Source organism: Desmodus rotundus, chromosome 2, assembly GCF_022682495.2.
Source record: "Desmodus rotundus isolate HL8 chromosome 2, HLdesRot8A.1, whole genome shotgun sequence".
Classification (NCBI taxonomy): domain Eukaryota; kingdom Metazoa; phylum Chordata; class Mammalia; order Chiroptera; family Phyllostomidae; genus Desmodus; species Desmodus rotundus.
This window is the reverse complement of record NC_071388.1, coordinates 84334267-84355177: the sequence shown is the minus strand read 5'-3', so window position 1 is coordinate 84355177 and position 20911 is coordinate 84334267. Positions and strand designations below refer to the sequence as shown.

At 37.5% G+C, this 20911-nt stretch overlaps 1 protein-coding gene across 7 annotated transcripts in view; it reads left to right on the top strand.

Annotated features, from left to right (window-relative positions):
* CBLB (Cbl proto-oncogene B) overlaps nt 1–20911 on the top strand; it is a 210238-nt gene that overhangs the window by 167867 nt on the left and 21460 nt on the right. For 3 of the 7 annotated variants that reach the window (XM_024577987.4, XM_045185919.3, XM_053918327.2), the window contains 4 exons: nt 8211–8357; nt 11353–11450; nt 11566–11697; nt 14704–14844. In XM_024577987.4, the coding sequence (XP_024433755.2) occupies nt 8211–8357; nt 11353–11450; nt 11566–11697; nt 14704–14844 (518 nt within the window). The remainder of the gene's footprint in view (nt 1–8210; nt 8358–11352; nt 11451–11565; nt 11698–14703; nt 14845–20911) is intronic. The other 4 variants (XM_053918329.2, XM_053918330.2, XM_053918328.2 and 1 more) reach the window with 3 other exon arrangements.

Here is a 20911-nt window from a genome sequence, read left to right as displayed (position 1 = left end):
AGGCTACACAAAGTGAAATAAAGCAAAATATACAGGGAACCAACAATGAAGGGAAGGAAACTGGGACTCAAATCAATGATTTGGAATAATAGGAAGAAATAAGCATCCAAATGGAACAGAATAAAGAAACAAGAAATCAAAAAAAAAAAAAAAAAGAGAGGCTGAGGAACCTCTGGGACAACTTTAAATGCTCCAACATCTGAATCATAGGGATGCCAGAAGGAGAAGAAAAACAGCAAGAAATTGAAAACTCATTTGAACAAATAATGAAGGAAAACTTCCCCAATGTGGTGAAGGAAGTAGACTTCCAGGAACTCCAGGAAGCCCAGAGAGTCTGAAAGAAATTGGACCCAAGGAGGAACACACCAAGACACATCATTAAGTTACCCAAGATTAAAGATAAGGAGAGAATCTTAAAAGCAGCAAGGGGGAAGGAAAGAGTTACCTACAAAGGAGTGCCCATAAGACTATCAGCTGATTTCTCAAAAGAAGTATTTGAAGTCATGAAAGATAAGGGCCTATGTCCAAGATGACTCTATCCAGCAAAGCTATCATTTAGAATGGAAGGGCAGATAAAGTGCTTCCCAGATAAGGTCAAGTTACAGGAGTTCACCATCACCAAGCCCTTATTATATGAAATATTAAAGAGATTTATCAAAGAAATAGAAGAAGATCAAAAACTATGACCAGTAAAATTACAACAAACTCAAAACTATCAACAACTGAAACCAGAAAACAAAACCTAAGCAAACACCTAGAACAGGAACAGAACCAGAGAAATGGAGATCACATGGAGGGTTTTCAGTAAGGAGGATGAAGGGAAGAATGGGGGGGTACAGGGAATAAGAAGCATAATTGGCAGGCATAAAATAGGGGGAGGTTAACAATAGTATAGGAAATAGAGAAGCCAAAGAACTTATATGTACAACCCATGGACATGAACTAGGGATGGGGGAGAATGCTGGAGGGTGGGGCCTGCAGGGCAGAGGAGGAATAAAGGGGAGAAAAAAATTGGGGCAACTCTAATAGTATAATCAATAAAATATATTTAAAAAAAAGAAATAGTGGCCAAAATAGACCGTAAATAAGTGTAAAACTGTTAAAGCTAGATCAATTGGACCGAAAAGATGGGCAAATTCATTGTAGAGAGTAAAGGTTTTGTTTTATTTTGCTTTAACTACAGAGTAAATGACAGGAAAAAAAGTACTAAACCACAGAAGCTATTAAAACAAATAACACATTGTGATTTTTGCAAACTTAAGGGTAATGAGCCTGATGCACATTTTTTATATTGTACGTGGTGCACACCAGGCTTTGTTTCTTGTGCTTAATGTCAGAAGAGCAGGGAAACTGCTCTTTCCTGTTGTTTTTCACCTGAGGAATTGTGTAGGCAATGTGCGCTGCAGTTTTACATTAATCCTGTTCATGTGCAATATGACGTTAGTGTCACCAATTTAAATATGACGTGGTAGAAACTTTTTTAATGGAAGGTATAGTTGTATTAAGGATTACTCTATTTCATTAAGTAACCCTGGTGAACCCTAGTGAATGAACATTGTTGCTTTTTTATTTGTCTTTGAACCAGCTTTCATTCTATTACCTTAAAATCTTTTTAAGACTCGCTAAGATGATACAGTATTTTTGTTTATTATTTTCCCTTGGGTGGATGGAAAGGCACACTCTCATCAAAGATGGCAGTTTCCTGTAAATAACAGTTGACATGATATTTAGGGGGTGGTGTGAAAGGGTCCTTCTTTTCATTTGTTCATAAGAGCACTATGGCACTCTTTCATTTATGTATCATGGAGTAATGTTTGTGCCTTTTGTTTGAACCCATTGGTATGATTCAGACTTCATTGATCAATCAGTGCCATTATGCCAGAAAAAAATATAAGTGTTGTTTAAATCTCCTGCAGAGCAGCTTGACTACCCTAACATAGGTCTCCTAGCGTTTTGTGGGGGAGTCGCCGGAACCTACTTGTTGACACATTGATACGAAGAATTGAGGGCTGCCAGTGCATCGTTTTAAACTAGCCTCAACAAAAAGAGCAAGTGCGGAAAGGGTACAAGATAAATATGGGCATTGTTTTTCTTTTTTTATTTTAGTATTATAATTTTATTTTTTATTATTACTTTAATTTTTATTGTTCAATTACAGTTGTATATAATTTTTAAATTCAGAATTGTAACCACCCTCTCTGCTGTTACAGGAAAATGACTTTTGCAGGACGGTTGTAACCCGGGTGGGGGAATGCCGGCAATCCCGCTAACCCTTCACTTTCTCTGACTAAAAGCTGTGATGGGAACTGATGTGAACACTAATCCCAGTGGTCTGACAGATTTGTTACTTGTAATTTATGATCACAAAAGATTGGGTAGCCTTAGACAGACGTGTGAGCCACTGGATTCTGTTTACACGTGCAGTCTAACGGATATGCCTCCCCAAAGAACATACTGATCCTTTGATAGAAATGTGTAGGGTTAGAAAGCAATATTATTTTCCTACTAAGAGCATTTTCACATATTCCACCATATTCAAGTATTTCTTACGTTTCTGTTAATGTTTCTCCATAGGCTCAAATAGAATTAAATAAGGTTTTGAAGGCCAATAAGAATATTAAGCAAATTTGTTTGTGAATGATGCTTATGGGCAATATATTTTTTATGGACAGTATTTTAAATGAGTTAAAATAAAACATTAATTTAAAAAATTCCAATTAAAGTATAATTTATATACAGTAAAACTCACTCTGTCTAGTGTACAGTTTGTTTTAACAAATGCATAGTCGTGTAACCAACACCACAATTAAGATATAGAACAGGTTATCATTCAAAAACAAAATCTCCCTGTGCCTTGTGTGAATTTATCCTCTCACCCAACCCCTTGAAATGATCAATCTGATTTCTGTCCATGTAGTTTTTTTTTCCAGCCCACGTAAATAGAATCATACAGTATGTAGCCTTTTGAGTCTAAATACTGTAACTTCTTTCTAATTAGCATAATGCATGAGAATTATCCATGTTATCAGGTGTTTTCAATAGTTTGTCCCTTTTATTGACAGAGTAAATACTCCATTGTAAAACACCTCCATCGAGGGACACTTGGGCTGTTTCCACTTTGTGGTTATTGCAAATAATGCCACTTTAAATATCTTGGAGTCTTATTGTTCAACATGTATTGGAAAGTTAGAGTCACAAGAAAGGTACAAGTTTCTTTAACATTTATCTTTTTGACTGCTAACACAGACCCTTAAAAGTGTTAGAAGGAATACTGGCCCTGATTAAGTTAATTTGAAAATGTAACTTGAGATTTGTTTATCCAATTTAAAACCAAATCAGTGAAAATGCTTACAAATGAAACATATTAAAGCTAATAATATACCACATTAATTTTCCTTAATGTCATGTGAGAACCCTCAAAATCAGTACGTGTATTACAAACCCCACTCCGACAGCTGGGGAGACGGCCTCTGCGCTGCACGTGTGCCATCGTACCAAGTACAGATGCGCTTTGTGTGACCACCTCTCTGGGCTGCGATTTCTCCGAGTCACGTATTTTCTGTTAGCACTGGGATAGTCACACGATTCGGTTTTCATAAAAGTCTCTTAAAAACTTGTCTGCAGCTATTCTCAAATAAAGATTTTTGCATGTTGGACTAATTGAGGTATTAAGAATTGCTCAAATGAAAGCAAAAAAAGCTTAGCAGTGTGATGACTGAAGTCTATGACACAGGTAAAGCCAATGGGATAGGTAGAAGGTCACCCCTCTGATTGTACGGGGGGGGAGGGGGCAAAAGTAGGCCTGCTGTTCATGTGAAAGTAATACATTAATAAATAATACTACCAAAATAAACTGCATACTCACAACTGTGAATCTACTTTTGCCCTGTCTGCCTGACACCAGGAATATGGAAAGCTGTGCAGGAAGGCACCTGCGAGCCTTCAGTTCCAAACTGTACAAATCACTAATGAACAACAGTGTTAGATTATATACTCTTGGTTTGTTTCAAATATGCACCTGCAGAAAATGCGTGCCTCACTCACTGAAGCCTCACATGACAGTGGGTTTTACAAGAGGGGCAGTTTGCGGTGAGGACGGCTGTACATCTTTCAGAGTGTCTGTCCTTGTGCATTACTAGTGTATTAACTCAGGGGTGACAGCCACAGTGGAGAGCACTCCTTGAATGGATGATGATAATTTAAATGAAGTAATAGATGTAAGTGAAAGGGTGGTTTACCTGGCAGCTTTAACTTGGAATCAGCCAAATATAATTTGTTTTTTTTTTTAAATTTTTCTGGTATCCTAAAATTTCCCATAAGCTAGATCAGCAACTGAAAATTTTCCTACATGACAAAGTTAGATATTTTCTCTACTGCCAAAAGTAAATACACATGATTGCTAAGGAAATCCTTAATTATTTTACCCCTTATTTAGTTGCCATTTAAATTGAACCTGCGTCTAGAATGAGTTTGTGAAAGTGGAAAAATCCCGCATATAATTGCATATATTGTCATTGTTTGCAAGAATTGAAATTTTTCTTTTGGTATTTTACATAAAACTTCCTTATCTTAATTGTACCCTCCTTTTTCATTTTTTAAAAGTAAGACTTTATTTTTTAGAGCAGTTTTAGATTCAGGAAAAACTTGAGGAGAAGGCCCAGAGACTTCCTGCACACACTCCTCACCTCGCCACGTACCCAGCCTTCCCTACTTTGTTTCTCACGTCCTTCAGGGGCGCTTTCTCTGTGGATTTGAAGCCAAGAGAAAGAGTCGAGGGGAGTAACCCCGGGTGAAACTCTTTGTCACTGAAGAGAAAACATAGAGTCAGCCACAACAGATGTGATTTCAAAAATTGTCTGTTTGTGTCTCATGTGCGGTGCTTCTTTACAAACTTAAATCTTTGGAAATAACCTGCAACAGGCAGATAGTAGAATGCTCCTAACTCTGATATGGTTGTTGGCTATTTGGTCAGTTGGTCCTTTTTTTTTATTTATAGACTATATATTTGAATTGCATAGGAAAAAAGTTTCACTATGAATGAAAGTATATTAGGGAATAAAAAGGATGTGTAATTTCTCATTTCATTTGCTAAAAGAACCCATGCTGGTCTTTGAGTTAGCCGAATTGATATATGCATACTCACGTTTATTAAAGAGTCTGTGGAAGGGTAATGTTTGAAATCCCTGCTCTAATCAAGCCGTCATTTTCTTGTCCATAAGCTCACTGTACTTCGTTTGGAATGTGCATCTTGCAGGGTTACGCCACAGAAGGGGTAACCCTTAGTGAATTAGCAAGACTAGTAACTGCTGCTCTGGGCACGGACAGTGCACTTTGTCACTGTAGCATCACTGTGCTTTCATCCTCCTCTGAGCTGTCATTCGATTTCCAAGGTTGCTCAAGCAAACAAGAATTAAAACTTGGTATTAAAAAAGTCTCCAAAGATAGGTAAAAATACACTTTTGAAAAATCTTAGAAGAAATTTTTCTTTCACCTCTGAACTTTTAGATAATTCATTTATATTATTGAAACTTAAAAACCTTCAGGTTTTTCAAAATGTCTTCTTGTAATGGGCACAACGAAAGCCTTTAAAACTGTTTTCACTCTAACTAGTGAGAAGATACCAAAATGAAAGTTATTTCAGCATTGCTTGATGGCTAATATACCAAAGGCCTCCTGCTCCCTCTACAGAAGGTGCTTCAAAATTGCAGTCCCAATTTTTTTTTCAGTTCCATTTTTTTTTTAATTGTTCTTGAAGTATAGTTGTCTCCATTTTCCCCCAACCCCATGCCCGCCTCCCACCCTCAACCTTCCCCGCTTTTGGCTTTGTCCATGTGTCCTTTATACATGTTCCTGACAACCCTTCCCCATGGTCCCCGCCCCCCATTATCCCCCCCCCTCTGGTTATTGTCAGTTTGTTCTTTATTTCCATGTCTCTGGTTCTATTTTGCTCACTTGTTTGTTTTGTTGATTAGGTTCCAGTTAAAGGTAAGATCATATAGTATTTGTCCCTTACCACCTGGCTTATTTTGCTTAGCATAATGCTCTCCAGTTCCATCCATGCTGTCACAAAGGGTGGGAGATCTTTCTTTCTGCTGCATAGAATTCCATTGTGTAAATGTACCACAGTTTTTTGATCCATCCATTTACTGATAGGCACTTAGGTTGCTTCCAGCACTTGGCTATTGTAAATTGTCCTGCTATGAACATTGGGGTGCATAGGTTCTTTTGGATTGGTGTTTCAGGACTCTTAGGATATATTCCCAGTAGTAGAACTGCTGGGTCAAAAGGCAGTTCCATTTTTAGTTTTCTGAAGAAATTCCATACTGTTTTCCATAGTGACTGCACCAGTCTGCATTCCCACCAACAGTGTACGAGGGTTCCCTTTTCTTCACAAGCTTGCCAGCACTTGTTATTTGTTGATTTGTTTCTGATGGCCATTCTGACCAGTGTGAAGTGGTATCTCGTTGTGGTTTTAATTTGCATCTTTCTGATGGTTTGTGATGCTGAGCATCGTTTCATATGTCTCTGGGCCCTCTGTATGTCCTCCTTGGAGAAAGTCCTAGAGGAGAAAATAGGCAGGAAAATCTCAGCTATCCTGTGCAGCAATATTTTCACCACTATGTCCCCTAGAGCAAGGGACATAAAGGAAAAAATAAACAAATGGGACTTCATCAAAATAAAAAGCTTCTGCGTGGCTAAGGAAAACATCAGTGAAATGAAAAGGGAACCAAATGTGTGGGAAAATATATTTGCTAAAGATACATCGGACAAGGGTTTGATCTCCAAAGTATATTAAGAGTTCACATGACTCCCCTCCAGGAAGACAAACAATCCAATTCAAAAATGGACAAAGGAACTGAAGAGCTACTTCTCCAAGGAGGACATACAGAAGACCCAACTTTTTAAATTTTGTTTTACAGTTCCAATTACTTTCCCCTTGTCCTCCTCCACCCAACCTACACCCATTTCCATAGTCCCACCCTGTAGTCCATGTCCATGGGCCCTTCATACATGTTCCTTGACGCATCCCTTCACTTTCTTTCAAACGGTACCTTCCTCCCTCCTCCCCTCTTACACTGTCAGTCTGTTCCAGAAGTGAAATAAACTAGTCAGTGAAAGACAAATACCATATGATCTCGCTTATAAAAGGCATCTAATGAACAAAATAAACTCATGAGCAAAATAGAACCAGAGGCATAGAATCACAGAATCTTTTTAAAAAAAACAATGAAATAGATTTGTAAGAGGCCCATGGCGATTAATAAAAATCTCTGGATCCATGTGTATCTCTAATGTCTTGCAGACTGGCTGGCTGTCCTAAAGTTGGTCAGGATAGGTTTGTGCGTTTCTAATTTGGCATTTTTCTCTTGCATCAGCAAGGGTTAAACTCCAGGAACAACAACTGTGAAAACAGTAGGTTTTTGTTTGCCTGACTTTGTTTGATTTATTGGATCTCATGGATGAATAAAATGCTTGAACAATTTTTCTGATACTAAGTGATCGCTTTACTCATTTTCATTCTTTTTTATTTTACCTGGGAATTTAAGCCAGAAAAATAATGTACTGTACCTCACCAACTTAATTAGTTCTCTCATTATCTACTTCTAAGTGTTTCAGTCATTTTTAGTTCTTAGTTGGTGTGGGGAAAAAAATTAACAATTTGAATTGTGACTTCTCAGAAGGAAGAATTGTTTTTAACTAAACTGGATTTTTTTTGACTATAGGTAATATTTCACAAGAGACAGAAAACTTGTCCTTTGTGTAAGAACTTCATTAATATATAAAACTAGCATATATAATATGTATAACTACTACATATGTATGTATATATAATCTTAATTTACCCATTTCAATTGGAATAAAATGTTAATATTTTAGTAGCTTTGGTTTGAATACTTTTATGCATTTTCTTTTACAACTCCAAGACCATTTTATTTGACAAGTTACTAGTTTTCCTTAGTGTGCCACTTAAAGTTACAACAATTCTTCTATCTGTAGAGTCTTAACAAATGATTGAAAAATCCATTTCATTTGTATTTAGTATAAGAACAGACCTTCTGATGTTATCCTGGCCCTGTAACTGAAAAGTGCATACACATGACAAAGTAGCTTCTTCAATTTGAATGTATCACATCAGACTTGCCTGTTGTAAATGATTATGCTTACACTAGACTGGATTTCTCTTTTGTTTGTTTTCCGCCCTCTGGTAGGTGTACTGGTCCATTAGCAAATTCTCTTTCAGAGAAAACGAGAGACCCAGTAGAGGAAGATGACGATGAATATAAGATCCCTTCATCCCATCCTGTTCCCCTGAATTCTCAGCCATCTCATTGCCATAATGTAAAACCTCCTCTTAGGTAAGCGTGTGGGCAGTTTCTTCATCGTCTCACATCTGCATAAACAGTATCGTTTGTGGTGTTTGTTTTCTAGCAATTACATTATATCTATTTATTTAAAATCCTTGATTTCTTGCTCAAAGCCTCTTCTTTCTATATACTGTTTTCTGCATTACTTTCAGAGGAAACTAAAAGATACAGATTTTTCAGGAAACCATTTGACTAAATTAGTTGACCAGTAAGTCTAACGGGACATTTTGTTGCCTCTCTCTTCCAAAACAAACTGTATTCTGATGAAACTTCGTAGGTTACGTATAGTGATGATTAATTCATGAATTTTCAATAAGCTATTTTCAATCCATTTTATAAGTTTTAAGCACCTATCTCATGAAGAAAAATTCGTACTTAGAAACTAATGTATTATTGCTAATCTTCCCTAGGATTTTTCTCCATGATGTAAAGATTAGTATAATTTATATTCATTTCCCATCTTAACGTGCTACCTCCTTCTATTCAAATCTTGAAGAAGAATTTAAAAACCCTAAAATTGAGTTTCTTAACTTTGTTATCAGGTACTGTATACTTTACTTCTGCTTAGATCAAGTAAGAATGTGAAGAATAATGTTGTTTGGGTTTCTTTTTTCACTTGTTTATCATAACTCAAATGGAGATATCCTTGATCTTAGAAGTTGTAGCTCCATTGAGGTATGTGAATGATTAAAAATGAGTGGTGTATATTGAAATATTAGTTTGCCTTTAGGTAGAAGGATGATTCTGCATTTATATAATTGAATTAGTAACCATAATATAATTGTTACTCTTTTTATCTTTTTAAAAGACTGATATATATGAGATACTCAATAAGTGAAATCTCAGTTTCTAAGCTCCAGTTTCCACTGTGTAATAACATCCCTGAAGCTATGCTGGGAAAATAGAACAGGGTTCAGATACTGCTCGTGGCCCAGCCTTCTGCCTTCCGGTAGCTCTTGGTTGACAAATAGGAGAGTGGTTGAACACCTCAGTCACCTAGGTGATCTTAGTGCGCCATTTCCTTTTCAGGGCAAGTCAGTCAGCGGAAGGCATTGTATGTATGGACTGTTCCTTTTTCAGATGAAAAGTCTGAAACCGTTGTAATGCCTTTCTTTTGAGTATCATACTGAGAAGAAAACACAACATTTGAGAAGCAAGTGTTCATTTTCACCAGAGATCTGTCTTAATGAATGATCCCGGTTAGAATTATCAACACTCTGCAGAATTGTTAACCAGAATTATTAACATTCTGAAGTCTAGGGCTTCATATTTCCAAGCAAGAACCAAGGTACTTCTTACTAATTGGTGTTTAAGACATATGTTGCTAAAATAGTGTCTGTGTGGAGACCAGAAAAAAATAACTGAGAGGCAATTTGTTATATCAGAAGAACCAAATGTCTGCTGCTCTCATTAGAGAACAAAGTTATTCCTTTACATCAAAGATAAATTGTTAAAATTTTCAGTTCCTTTGACTCTTAAACAATGTGTAGTTATTTTTGAAAACTGAAATAAGATGAGCTTTTTCTGTCTACATAGTGTCTGATTATTTTTCATTGCTGAAGAAGTGAGGGGTATAATTTTAATTGTTTAAATTTTAATTGTCACATCATATTGGAGGAGCTCTTTGGCGGCAGGCCTTCCAAAACCAGAAAATAAATTTGAATTATGACCGCCATTGCCATCTTTGTACTGTTATAGAGAAGTAATAAATGTTGGTAATCCCTAAACTTAATTGGAGTGCATTTTATGTCTAATTTGTTTCTGAAACTGACGAATGAAGTATCTTCTTATGTCCTCTGCGGGGCACACTGTAAGCTAAATGGCTCTTTCCCCTCTGTCTCTCCCCTCCCCTTTGGAGCAGCAGAAATAAATATGTGGAACAGGTTAAATAGTAGATGAATAATTCAATTCAGTTTTAGTAAAAATCCATCATTATTATGAAAATTCAATACATGATAACTATTTTTAAATCAGCCATCTCTGGCGCCTTGAAGAGAGGTGGCCACCAGAGAGAATGAAAATGAATTTCAGATGAAGCACTCTTCAATAACTATTCAAATATCCGCCATCTCCTCTAATGGGTATATACTTCTGCTTTGCCCCTTGAATTCAGAGTAAATTAGAGAAAAGTAAAATATAAACCCTGCTTTCTCTATAGCTCTTTGTGAGCAGAGTAACTTGGTGAGCAGAGAGTTCATTGTTACACAGCTATATTCTGAAGACAAAACGCGCTCTGCATTTTCTCTTCCTGCTGCTGTCTTCCCATGCCCCAGTTTTATCAAATTGTGTTCACAGTATGATTTCAACAACAAAGTACTTTTTAGCAAGAATTATCCTTTATAGACATCTAGATCAAAATATTTGTTGTGTATCCAAGACTTCTGCGGAAGTCATTTTGGTGCTTTTGTCAGAAGTGCCAGCGATTTGTTCGCCACAGTGGTGAAATTGTACTGTAGACTCTAGGTCTTTGAAAGTGCCTATCAGAACCTTAATGGAATTGCTGATTATTAGACAATTCTCCATCTTTGGGCTCTAGTTTATTATAAGGAAAAGTTAAATTACAGAAATAAAAATATAATGTTAAATACCATTAAAATATAATGAAATTACTGGGATTACAAACATATTTTTTGCTTTATCATATTTTTTCTTCAAAAATGTGATAGTTATTAGTGAACTCTTTTAAAACATTATGTTAATTTCAAAGATGTTTAGAGTTACAATTTTTGTGACCATTGTAATTCTTGGTTTAACTTAAAAAAGAGAAATTATTTGTCTTCAGTGGAATATACTGCTTTGTAAAAATATTTGAGTAGGACTATCTAGATAATATTATTTGCACTTTTCCCAGAAAACCAAATTAATTATTATTTGTTTTCACACTTTATTTTATAAGCTGGGTTGCTAGTTCCCATCACCCTCCCAAATGGCATTCAAATGGAAAGTGATTGACCTTCTGATTTCTGTCCTCTGATCTCTGCTTTAGGTCTTACGATAATGGTCATTGTATATTGAATGGAACACATGGAACATCTTCAGAGATGAAGAAGTCAAACATCCCTGAGTTAGGCATATACTTAAAGGGTACGTATGATACATACTCTCTTTGCGTTCTACAACTTAATGGTCGGAATTTAAAGGCAAAATTCCATACCACTGTTGAACTGAAAATACATTAAGATTTTGTGTTATCCTCTAGGAGATGTTTTTGATTCAGCCTCTGATCCAGTGCCATTACCACCTGCCAGGCCTCCAACTCGGGACAATCCAAAGCATGGTTCTTCACTCAACAGGACGCCCTCTGATTATGATCTTCTCATCCCTCCATTAGGTTGAAACCTTAAAAAAATTTTCATATTAGCCACCCTGCCTCTTCTTTCACTTAATATCTGAGTTATCAGAAATCAGAGTTCAGTATAATACAGACTCACTAGGTTATGAATTTGTCTGAATTAGAGACGGTCCTTCAGGTAATGGTGGCTCTCAAGTTCATGTGACCGTTACTCCGTTTCAATCTTTGATTTTCAGTCTGTGTGCCATGGGACACTGTGTGCCACAAGACATTGTAAAACATGCAGCCCCTGACTACTTAGTCAGGGCACTGAGCTCTTTTCCCTTCGATTGTCAAATAAAAAATGGCAACAGCCAACACAACAGTAGCCGTCCAGTGAATGAATCAAAATTATACCTATTTATTTTTTGTCAGATTGGCAAAAAATATATTTTTTGGTATGTCACAGGATTTTAGTAATTGAATTATGTGTACTCTGAAATAAAAAAGATTGAAAATCGCTGGTTTAGATGATTGAAGCAATGGTATAAATAGCTGGCCATCAGTCAGGATTTTATCACCTTATGTACTAAATGTAGTCTACCAAAAACCTATGTGGGAGCCTGGTTCAGGCACTTGTGCTCTGGAAGAGCTGAAGTGTTCATCTGAGATTTTCTTTAAGTACAATTCTTAATGAATATGTATTGTTTCTTTCAGCATTAAATGACCCAGTTTCACTTAGCTAGGTACATTACGGAAAATTATATATTTTATTGTAGGGAGCTAAGAATAAATTCAGTCTTATAATCATTGAAAAGAATTGCCAAAACACATGCAAAGGATTTAAATTTCTTGTTTCAGATGTTAAGATGAAGAAGTATACTATTGTATGTTTGCTGTGTGTACATGTGCGAAGGTACACACAGGTGTGTATGTGCATTAAAGTTGGCTGTCTGTGTTTATTTCATTAATTCTAGGTGGGAAGCTTCTAACCCTATTTTTGGAGGAAGACGATTAGAACCTTCACACACATTAAGGCTTCACAGTAGCAAATCACCATAATAGAAATAATGTAGGATGAAGGTCCATTTGTAAGCTTAGCTGAATTATTAGAATAGTAGAAATGTTAAAGGAACCTTTTGATATTTTTCCTCAAACACCACCAACCAGTGTTCCACTTATAATATCGCAGTGTCTTCTGCTCCCCTATTCTTTTTGTTTGACACTTGACACCTCTCCTGTTCCTTCTGTATGTAGTTCAGTGCTTTATTCTCACCTACGTGACTTGCGAGAGCCTCCTAACTTCCTTCTTCACCTAGCGTTCATCTCCCTTCTTCCTATACTGACTTTTAACCTCTTACCCGAGTCTTTGGGACCTAGAGAAGCACTGTCCAGTGGAATTCTATGTGGTGATGTAAAGAGTCTAAATATTCACGTGAGCGATGGTGAAACTAAGAGGACAGTGATATGTGTTACCCGTTCGGAGGTGACATCTGATCATCTTACCTCTGGACAGGAAGCTCCCACATGGCAAGCATAGTGTTCTTACTCATTTCTGTATTTCATATCACAGAATATGTTTAATTGATGATTATGAAGGGGAATAAAACACATTTTCAAAGCAGAAAAAAAAAACTACATAGCTACATGTGGATGGTGACTACCATACTGGACAGGGCAGATAAATGTTCCAACCTGTCTGTCTAACACCCCCTATCTCACGTATATCTCATGCTTTATTCATACTATTTACTCCCTCTAGAGGACACCATCCTCACGTTTCATGAGTAAATAGTTTTGAGCCACTGATATCCTAGACCTTCCTGGTTTTGGTAACACCTTGCTGAATGCCTCTTTCTTAACTTCTCTTCCCTCTTAAAATGAATCTGTCTGTGGGACCTATGTGACTTCCATCCTGAATCATTTGTGAACTTTGCTGAGATCTCCATGGGGAATCTAAGCTCCGTGAGTCAGGGCCTATGACTCTGATCTTCACAGTACGAGTGTGCCTAGCATCGTGCCTGACATTTACGTGCTGAAAAAGGGTTTGAATAAGAGAAGTTAGCACATAGCTGAAAGTTGGAATGAAAACAGAAATACTGCTCTTATACCTTCCAATATTTTAAGTTAGAAAAATATTTCTGATCATTAGAGAAAATTTTTTCAGTGTTTTTTACAAGGCAAACTGGGTGAATGGTAAAACTTTAAGTATACCTTTGTGTTTGTCAACAAATTAATACACATGTGAATTTTTATTTCTGGAATATATAGGTGTTTATTTTACATTGTTCACTCACAAAGATTGCTTACAAGAATAAATACATAACGCTGCAACTTTATTGTTTTTAAGAATCAGTATAAGGGCACATATGAGTAGAACAGTATACGTGGCAGGGCAAAAATAGACAAACACGTACAACAATGTTCCATAGTTAGTAAAGCTGAGGAACAGCAAATGCAACTAACTAGCTTGGGGACCACAAAAGGTAGCTCTGTATTTAGTTTTTCCTCTCTATAGCTATCTTGTAAGTAGAAAAATATATTCTTCTACTCTAGGTGCATTATCTGCATATTTTGACAATGAAATATATGGAATATTAGCATCAATAAATTAAAAACTATTGGAATGAACTTTAAAAGATACTCTATCCTGTGACATTAAATTTTTTGTACATAGTATGATTTTCTAATTAGAGGCTGTTACACAAAGAATTCTGTTTTGAATGCGTGACATAATTTTTAGTTCAAAATTCTAGTGTCTTAACACTATAAAGTTTACAGATGAATAATAGGCTGTTTTATAACCTGCAATACCCCCTTCTAATAGAAGGACCTGAGGGAGAGAAAAAGTTTGCACACATGTGTTTGTGTGTCTGGTTTGCTGCTCTCCAGACTCCCAGAAAATAATTAGCTCCCATTATCAAAGTTAGTGAACAGGCGGATAGACAGACACTGCAGGTGAAGTTCTTTACAAGCAGTAAGGGAACATCCATCATTACTTTGGCCTGATGCTGTGTTGCTACCAGTGAAGTTCTACTGTTGATACTGACCTTTCTTTAAATGCAGGTGAAGATGCTTTTGACGCCCTGCCCCAAGCCCTCCCACCTCCCCCACCTCCTGCAAGGCATAGTCTCATCGAACATTCGAAACCTCCTGGCTCCAGCAGCCGGCCGTCCTCAGGACAGGACCTTTTCCTTCTTCCTTCAGGTAGGAGAGAAAAGCCAAGGAAAGCTCTCCACTTAAAAACATTTCTAAGATCATACTGTCAAATATGTCATTCATCGGTTTCTATGTCCCTAGCAGAAAAAACTCTGAGTGAGGAAAATAGCAGTTGGGTAGGTCTGTTTGTCAATTGGTTGGTTTAATAGTAAAAGGATTACAGAAATGGGGAGAGCAATAGAGAATAAGAGAATTTAGGACCGGTGCTCTGGAGATCGCCCAGTCCAAGCAAGCAGCACCCTGTGGTCCCGAAGGCGTTGCCGAAGTACTGAGACCCAGGAGGGCTCTGTGGCCGGGCATTGCCCCCAGAGCGACGGGGACGAAGTTTACACGCGGTCTCCAGTTCTCAGTACTGTCATTTTTTTCTAGTAAGTTTTAAAAATTTTACTACCTATATCTCAGGGGCATCCTTTTCAAAAATATAAACATTATAATATTTTGGTAAATTACATCATTATAACATTGATAAGTTTTTCTGGAATACCTTTATTCTGTTACTTTTTTATTTTTAATGTCTCAGTGTATCTACTCAAATTACTGTCTTCAAGGAAAAATTAATGCATGCCTTTGTAAAACTCAAGCACATGGTAGAAATAAAATAAAGGGACTTGAACCATCCACTGCACGAGTCAGAATTATCAGGAAAAAATACTCAGTTACGTGTTAACTGTCGCAAGCTGCCCTCCTGGTGCAGTGGGGCCTGGGCTCCCAAAGAGGGCCTCCTCGATCTGGGCTGGTTAGCAATAGGGTAAATATCTTTTTTCCTAACACCTGCTTTTACATTTCTGTATGAGATAAATCATGGAAAAGCCTTAAGAAAGTGCATTTTGTCCTTTGGCCACTATAAGACTTTGGAGTCTTAACCATTATCATTCACCTTTAGCCTTCATTTTTCTGTTTTTTCCCACTGGGAAAAAACATAATTCAGAAAGTTTGAGCTTTGTGTATAAGACACAAATCAGACATGAACCTTGGAATGTATAGCTTCAGTTCTTAAGAAATACTTTTGAGTTTAATTTTTCATCAGTAAAATGAACTGTTTTCTATGTCACCTGTCCTGTTGACATGCCCCCTGACCCCCTAAAGTGCAGGGGCCCACTAGATGCTCATCGAACAGCCGGGGCCATACCCTTCTCACCCAAGTGGGCAGCGTGGGTAGCTTAGGCTCTTAGATTTTTATACAGCTGCACATAAGCACTAAAATTTGCTTTACACTTACACTTTTTCTGATCTTTGCTTTATACATGGACTTTAATTCATATTTTTTTAAATGAATCACTCTAAATCTTAGTTAACCTTTCCCAAGGCTAAATTCTGGATAGTTTCTGGCCAGATTCCTATAATGTACCTATCGCCTTTTTTATATGTGATTTAAGCCCCATGAAATGAATGTTCAATGAAGTGCCTTCTTTTAAAATTAGGTCACGCTTTCCAGGAGCTAGACAAAAACATTTTACACAAATATATACTTTTCCCTATTTTTAGCAATAGAATTGATTGTAAAGATATTTGATGTCTTTATCATGATTTTATTGTTCATTGTGCTTTAGGTAAAAATATTCATAAATATGCTCTCAAAATTACTAAAAAATGGTACTTCAAAGTGAAAATACTCCCTTTTATTAAATAAAAGTTGTATAAATTGTTTGTAGTATTTCACATACAGGTGTGATTGCTTTGACTCTGCTTGGCTGCGAGGCGCGCGCGGCAGCTGTGGCCCGTAACCCCCAGGAGGAGGCCCGCAGGGGACCGGAGCAGTGTCCTTTGAACCTGCGAGCGCTCCCTTGACCTCCTTTTATACATGGAAGCACCCACTTCCACTCATGACAGTGTTGGCATTCCTTAGTAATAAATACTTTTAAGAAAAAAAATGGCACATCTCTTTTCTTATTCCAATCTTGTGTATCATTAACAAGACATTTCTAGTCTGTTGCCAGATCCTTTAAGATCCATTGAAAGACTGTTTTTATTCCATTTTAAACCGTATACATTAGCTGTCCTCTTTTTGAAAAGAAATATTTTAATTCTTCTTACCTAATCATATCATAGAATATGAAGGTTTCTTCCAGCTCACAAATAAGCATTTGACTGTTATTTTGCCACGTATTTAATACATTATAATGTCTAAAGAACTATAATAGAATATTCACAACAGCAGTTCTTCACTCTAAGAGCTGGACTTCATGGAAGAATGCTAAAGGAATGTTTATTTAACTCAACAGGTGTAGAACCATACAAGATTTTTTCTAATGTTAATGCTAAATTTAAAGAGACTGTATGAGCATTTTTACAGCTATTGTTTTTTCTGTTATTTAACATGTAAACTTTTAGTCCAGTGTAATCATAAATCTTTTCTGGCCACTATCGGTAAGACTTGGTTGAGGAAATTATTATCCCCAATTAAGACAAAGGTTGGAGTTTCTCTTGATGTTGTATGAAATACCTAATCATACCTACCTGTCTTTATCACAGCGCTCAGTGTCCTGCACACTTGAGTCAGATCCTCCTTTCCAGCCCCGTGGCCCAGTGACTGCTCTGTAGTGATAATAATTTTCAAACCGCAGTCCTGTGTTTCTGCAAAGGAGCCTTAGGACTCCAGTAGGATCAAAGGGGGGAAGTGAAGCAGGGACACAGCTCTGGCTCCTTACATCTATTTTCTAGTTTAGCCTTGCCTGCAAGATTTCTTTTGGCAGAATAGCAATGCCCTGCTGTACATGAGCCGTCTACTTGGACAAGCCTGTCATATCCTAATAAAGCCAGGAGAGTCCTCAAACAAAGCTTTACACTTCCAGTCTCCAAGCCCAGGGCTACCGCTAGCATATATGTGCTTTTATGTGAATTACAAAAAGGCACTTCTTTTGTGCTGGTGTATTGAAATAGGCACCCCTCCCTCCACTTCGTGCCAGGGCCAGTGCTCTGAGAACAAAACCAAGGCTGTGTTTATGTCTGTGCATTCCCATAACTGCATGTCTTTGCACAGTGCACAAAATACAGTGTCCATGGTGCCGTTATTGAAGCTTCCTTTCACTATTTTTCAAACCTGGAATCCCTTTTGTAGTCCATATCCAATTTTAAGTCACAATTCAAATCTAAAAACTAGCAAAATTGACTTGATTAGAGATACATGAAAGTTTCCCACTTGGATCCAGAAATGCAATTGCCTAAGTAAAATGCAGAGAAAATTTGGATCATTTGTAAGAGTACTGAAAAGTATTTATGGATACTTGATGACTGTGACCTTTATAAAGCGCTATCATGGTGTGGCTGCCAGGGGAGCGTGTGCTGGGTGGGGGCTCCACTCACAGAGTTCCAGTGAGAGTGGGAGTGAGGTGCGGTTCTCCCCCATGCTCAGGGGCATGGAGACCACTTGTTCAGCTGTTGAAAGATTGATGGGCTAGAGCTAAAATTGTGGCCCTCAGACCAATAGCATCAGCATCACCTGGGGATGTCTTAAAAATGCAAATTCAGTCCTAGCCAGGTAGTTCAGTTGGTTGGAGTGTCTTCTGTACAATGAGAGGTTACGGGTTCTGTCCCCCTCTCCCCAGTCAGGGTGCATATGGTAGGCAACTGATTGATGTTTCTGTCTCACATCAATGTTTCTTCTCTCTTTTTCTACCCCTTTCTCTCTCTCTCTCTAAAAAAATCAATGAAGATATGCTCAGGTGAGAATTAAAAAATAATAATTTAAAATACAAATTCATAGGACCCACCTGGGGTTTCCCAAATGAGGAGTAAGACCCAGTAATCTGTTTTCATAAGTCAGGGGTGCCAAACTCATTTTCACCGGGGGCCACAGCAGCCTCACGGTTGCCCTCACAGGACCGAATGTAACTTTAGGACTGTATGAATGTAACTACTCCTGAACAGTTAAGCGAGAGCTCGGCGCTGCTGCAGGGTAGAAACAAGGTGCCCGGCCAGATAAAACACGGTGGAGGGCCGGATTCGCCCGCGGGCCTTGTGTTTGCCCTCTGTGTGGTAAGTCTTCCCGGTGATTTTGATGCGCACTCCGTTTTAAGAATCGCTGGATGGAGATACACCTAAGAAGTGTGCAGCCTGGGTGGTAAAGGGAACTCAAACCACACCATGTAAACTACAGTAGGTTAAAGGAACTGAGGGTGTTTAGCGCAGAAAAGAGACGGCCTTAGATATTTATTAGAGCTATCTTAAATTACAGTATTTGTGAAAGAAGGATTAGATTCTTTCCGGCTCTTCGGCCCATTTTTAAATCATTTATTTTCGTGTTAAGTTATATGAGTTCCTTATATGTTTTGGCTCTTAACCAATGTATTTTGGTGAATGTTGAATATGTATTGCCATTCACTAAGCTGTCTTTTCATTTTGTTGATGATTGCCTTTCCTGTGCAGAAACTTTTCAGTTTGATGTAGGCCTATTTGCTCATTTTTTCTTTTGTTTCCCTTGCCTGAGGAGACATATCCAAAAAAAATATTGCTAAGAGCAATGTCAGAGTTTATGGCTTATGTTTTCTTTCAGGATTTTTATGCTTTTGGGTCTTACATTTAAGGCTTTTATCCATTTTGAGTTTATTCATATATACATATGGTGTTCATTTGTTTGCATGTATCTGTCCATTTTCCCCAATACTATTTATTGAATAGACTGTCTTTACCCCATTGCGTATATTTGCCTTCTTTGCCATGGATTATTGGACTATAAAGGCATGGGTTTATTTCTGGGCTCTTTATTCTGGTTCATTGATCTATGACTGATTTCATGCCAGTACCATGCTGTTTTGATTATATAGCCTTGTGGTACATAGACTGCTATCAGGTAGCATAATACCTTCAACTTCGTTCTCTTTCTCGGGATTGCTTTGGCTATTCAGTATCTCTTGTAGACCCATATAAATTTTAGGATTGTTGTTTTCTAGTTCAGTGAAAAATGCCATTGGTGTTTTCATACAGATTGTATTGATTCTATAGGTTGCTTTGTGTAGTATGGAAATTTGAATGATGTTGATTCTTCTTATCCGTGAGCACAGTACGTACTTCCATTTATTTGTATTTTCTTCAACTTCATTTTTGAATGCCTTATACTATTCTGAGAACAGGTCTTTTACCTCCTTAGCTACATTTATTCTTAGATATTTCATTAATTTTGATGTAATTGTAAGTAGGATTTTTTTTTTAAGATTTTACTTATTTATTTTTAGAGGGGAAGGGAAGGAGAAAGAAAGGGAGAGAAACATCAATGTGTGGTTGCCTCTTGAGTGCCCCCAACTGGGGACCTGGCCCGCAACCCAGACATGTGCCCTGACTGGGGATCGAACCAGTGACTCCTTGGTTCACAGGCTCAATCCACTGATAGGATTGTTTTCTTAATTTCTGTTTCTGATAGTTTTTTTTTATTGGTGCGTGAAAATGCAACCAATTTCTGAATATTAATTTTGAATTCTACTATTTTACTAAATTTACTATTTCTTATATTTTTTGGTGGAATCTGTAGGGTTCTCTGTATAGAGTATCATGTCATCTGCAAGTAATGACAGTTTTACTTCTTTCCAAATTGGATGCCTTCCTCTTTCTTTCTTCCTTTCCTTTCCTTCCCTTCCTTCCCTTTACTTCCCTTCCTTTCCTTCCTTCCCTTCCTTTCCTTTCCTTCCCTCCCTTCCCCTCCCTCCCTCCCTCTGTTCCTTCCTTCTGTCTGATTGCTATGGCTAGGACATCCAATAAAAGTGGGCATTTTTGTCTTGTTGCTAATCTTAGAGAGAAAGCTTTCAGCTTCTCACCATTGAGTATGATGTTAGGTGTGTGTTCATCGTATCTGGCCATACATGGAAGTATGTTCCCTTTATCCCCACTTTGCTGAGAGTCTTTTGTCATGAAAGAATATTGGATTTTCTCAAGTGCTTTTTCTCCATGTATCAATATGATCTTATAAATTCTATCCTTCCTTTTGTTTTGTGGTGGATCATATTAATTGACTTGCAGATATGAACCACCTTGAATCCCAGGAATAAACCCCACTTGATCACGATGTGTAATTTGTTTTTCACTACATTGATGGCAGATTTGATCCTCTGCTTCATCTTGTCTG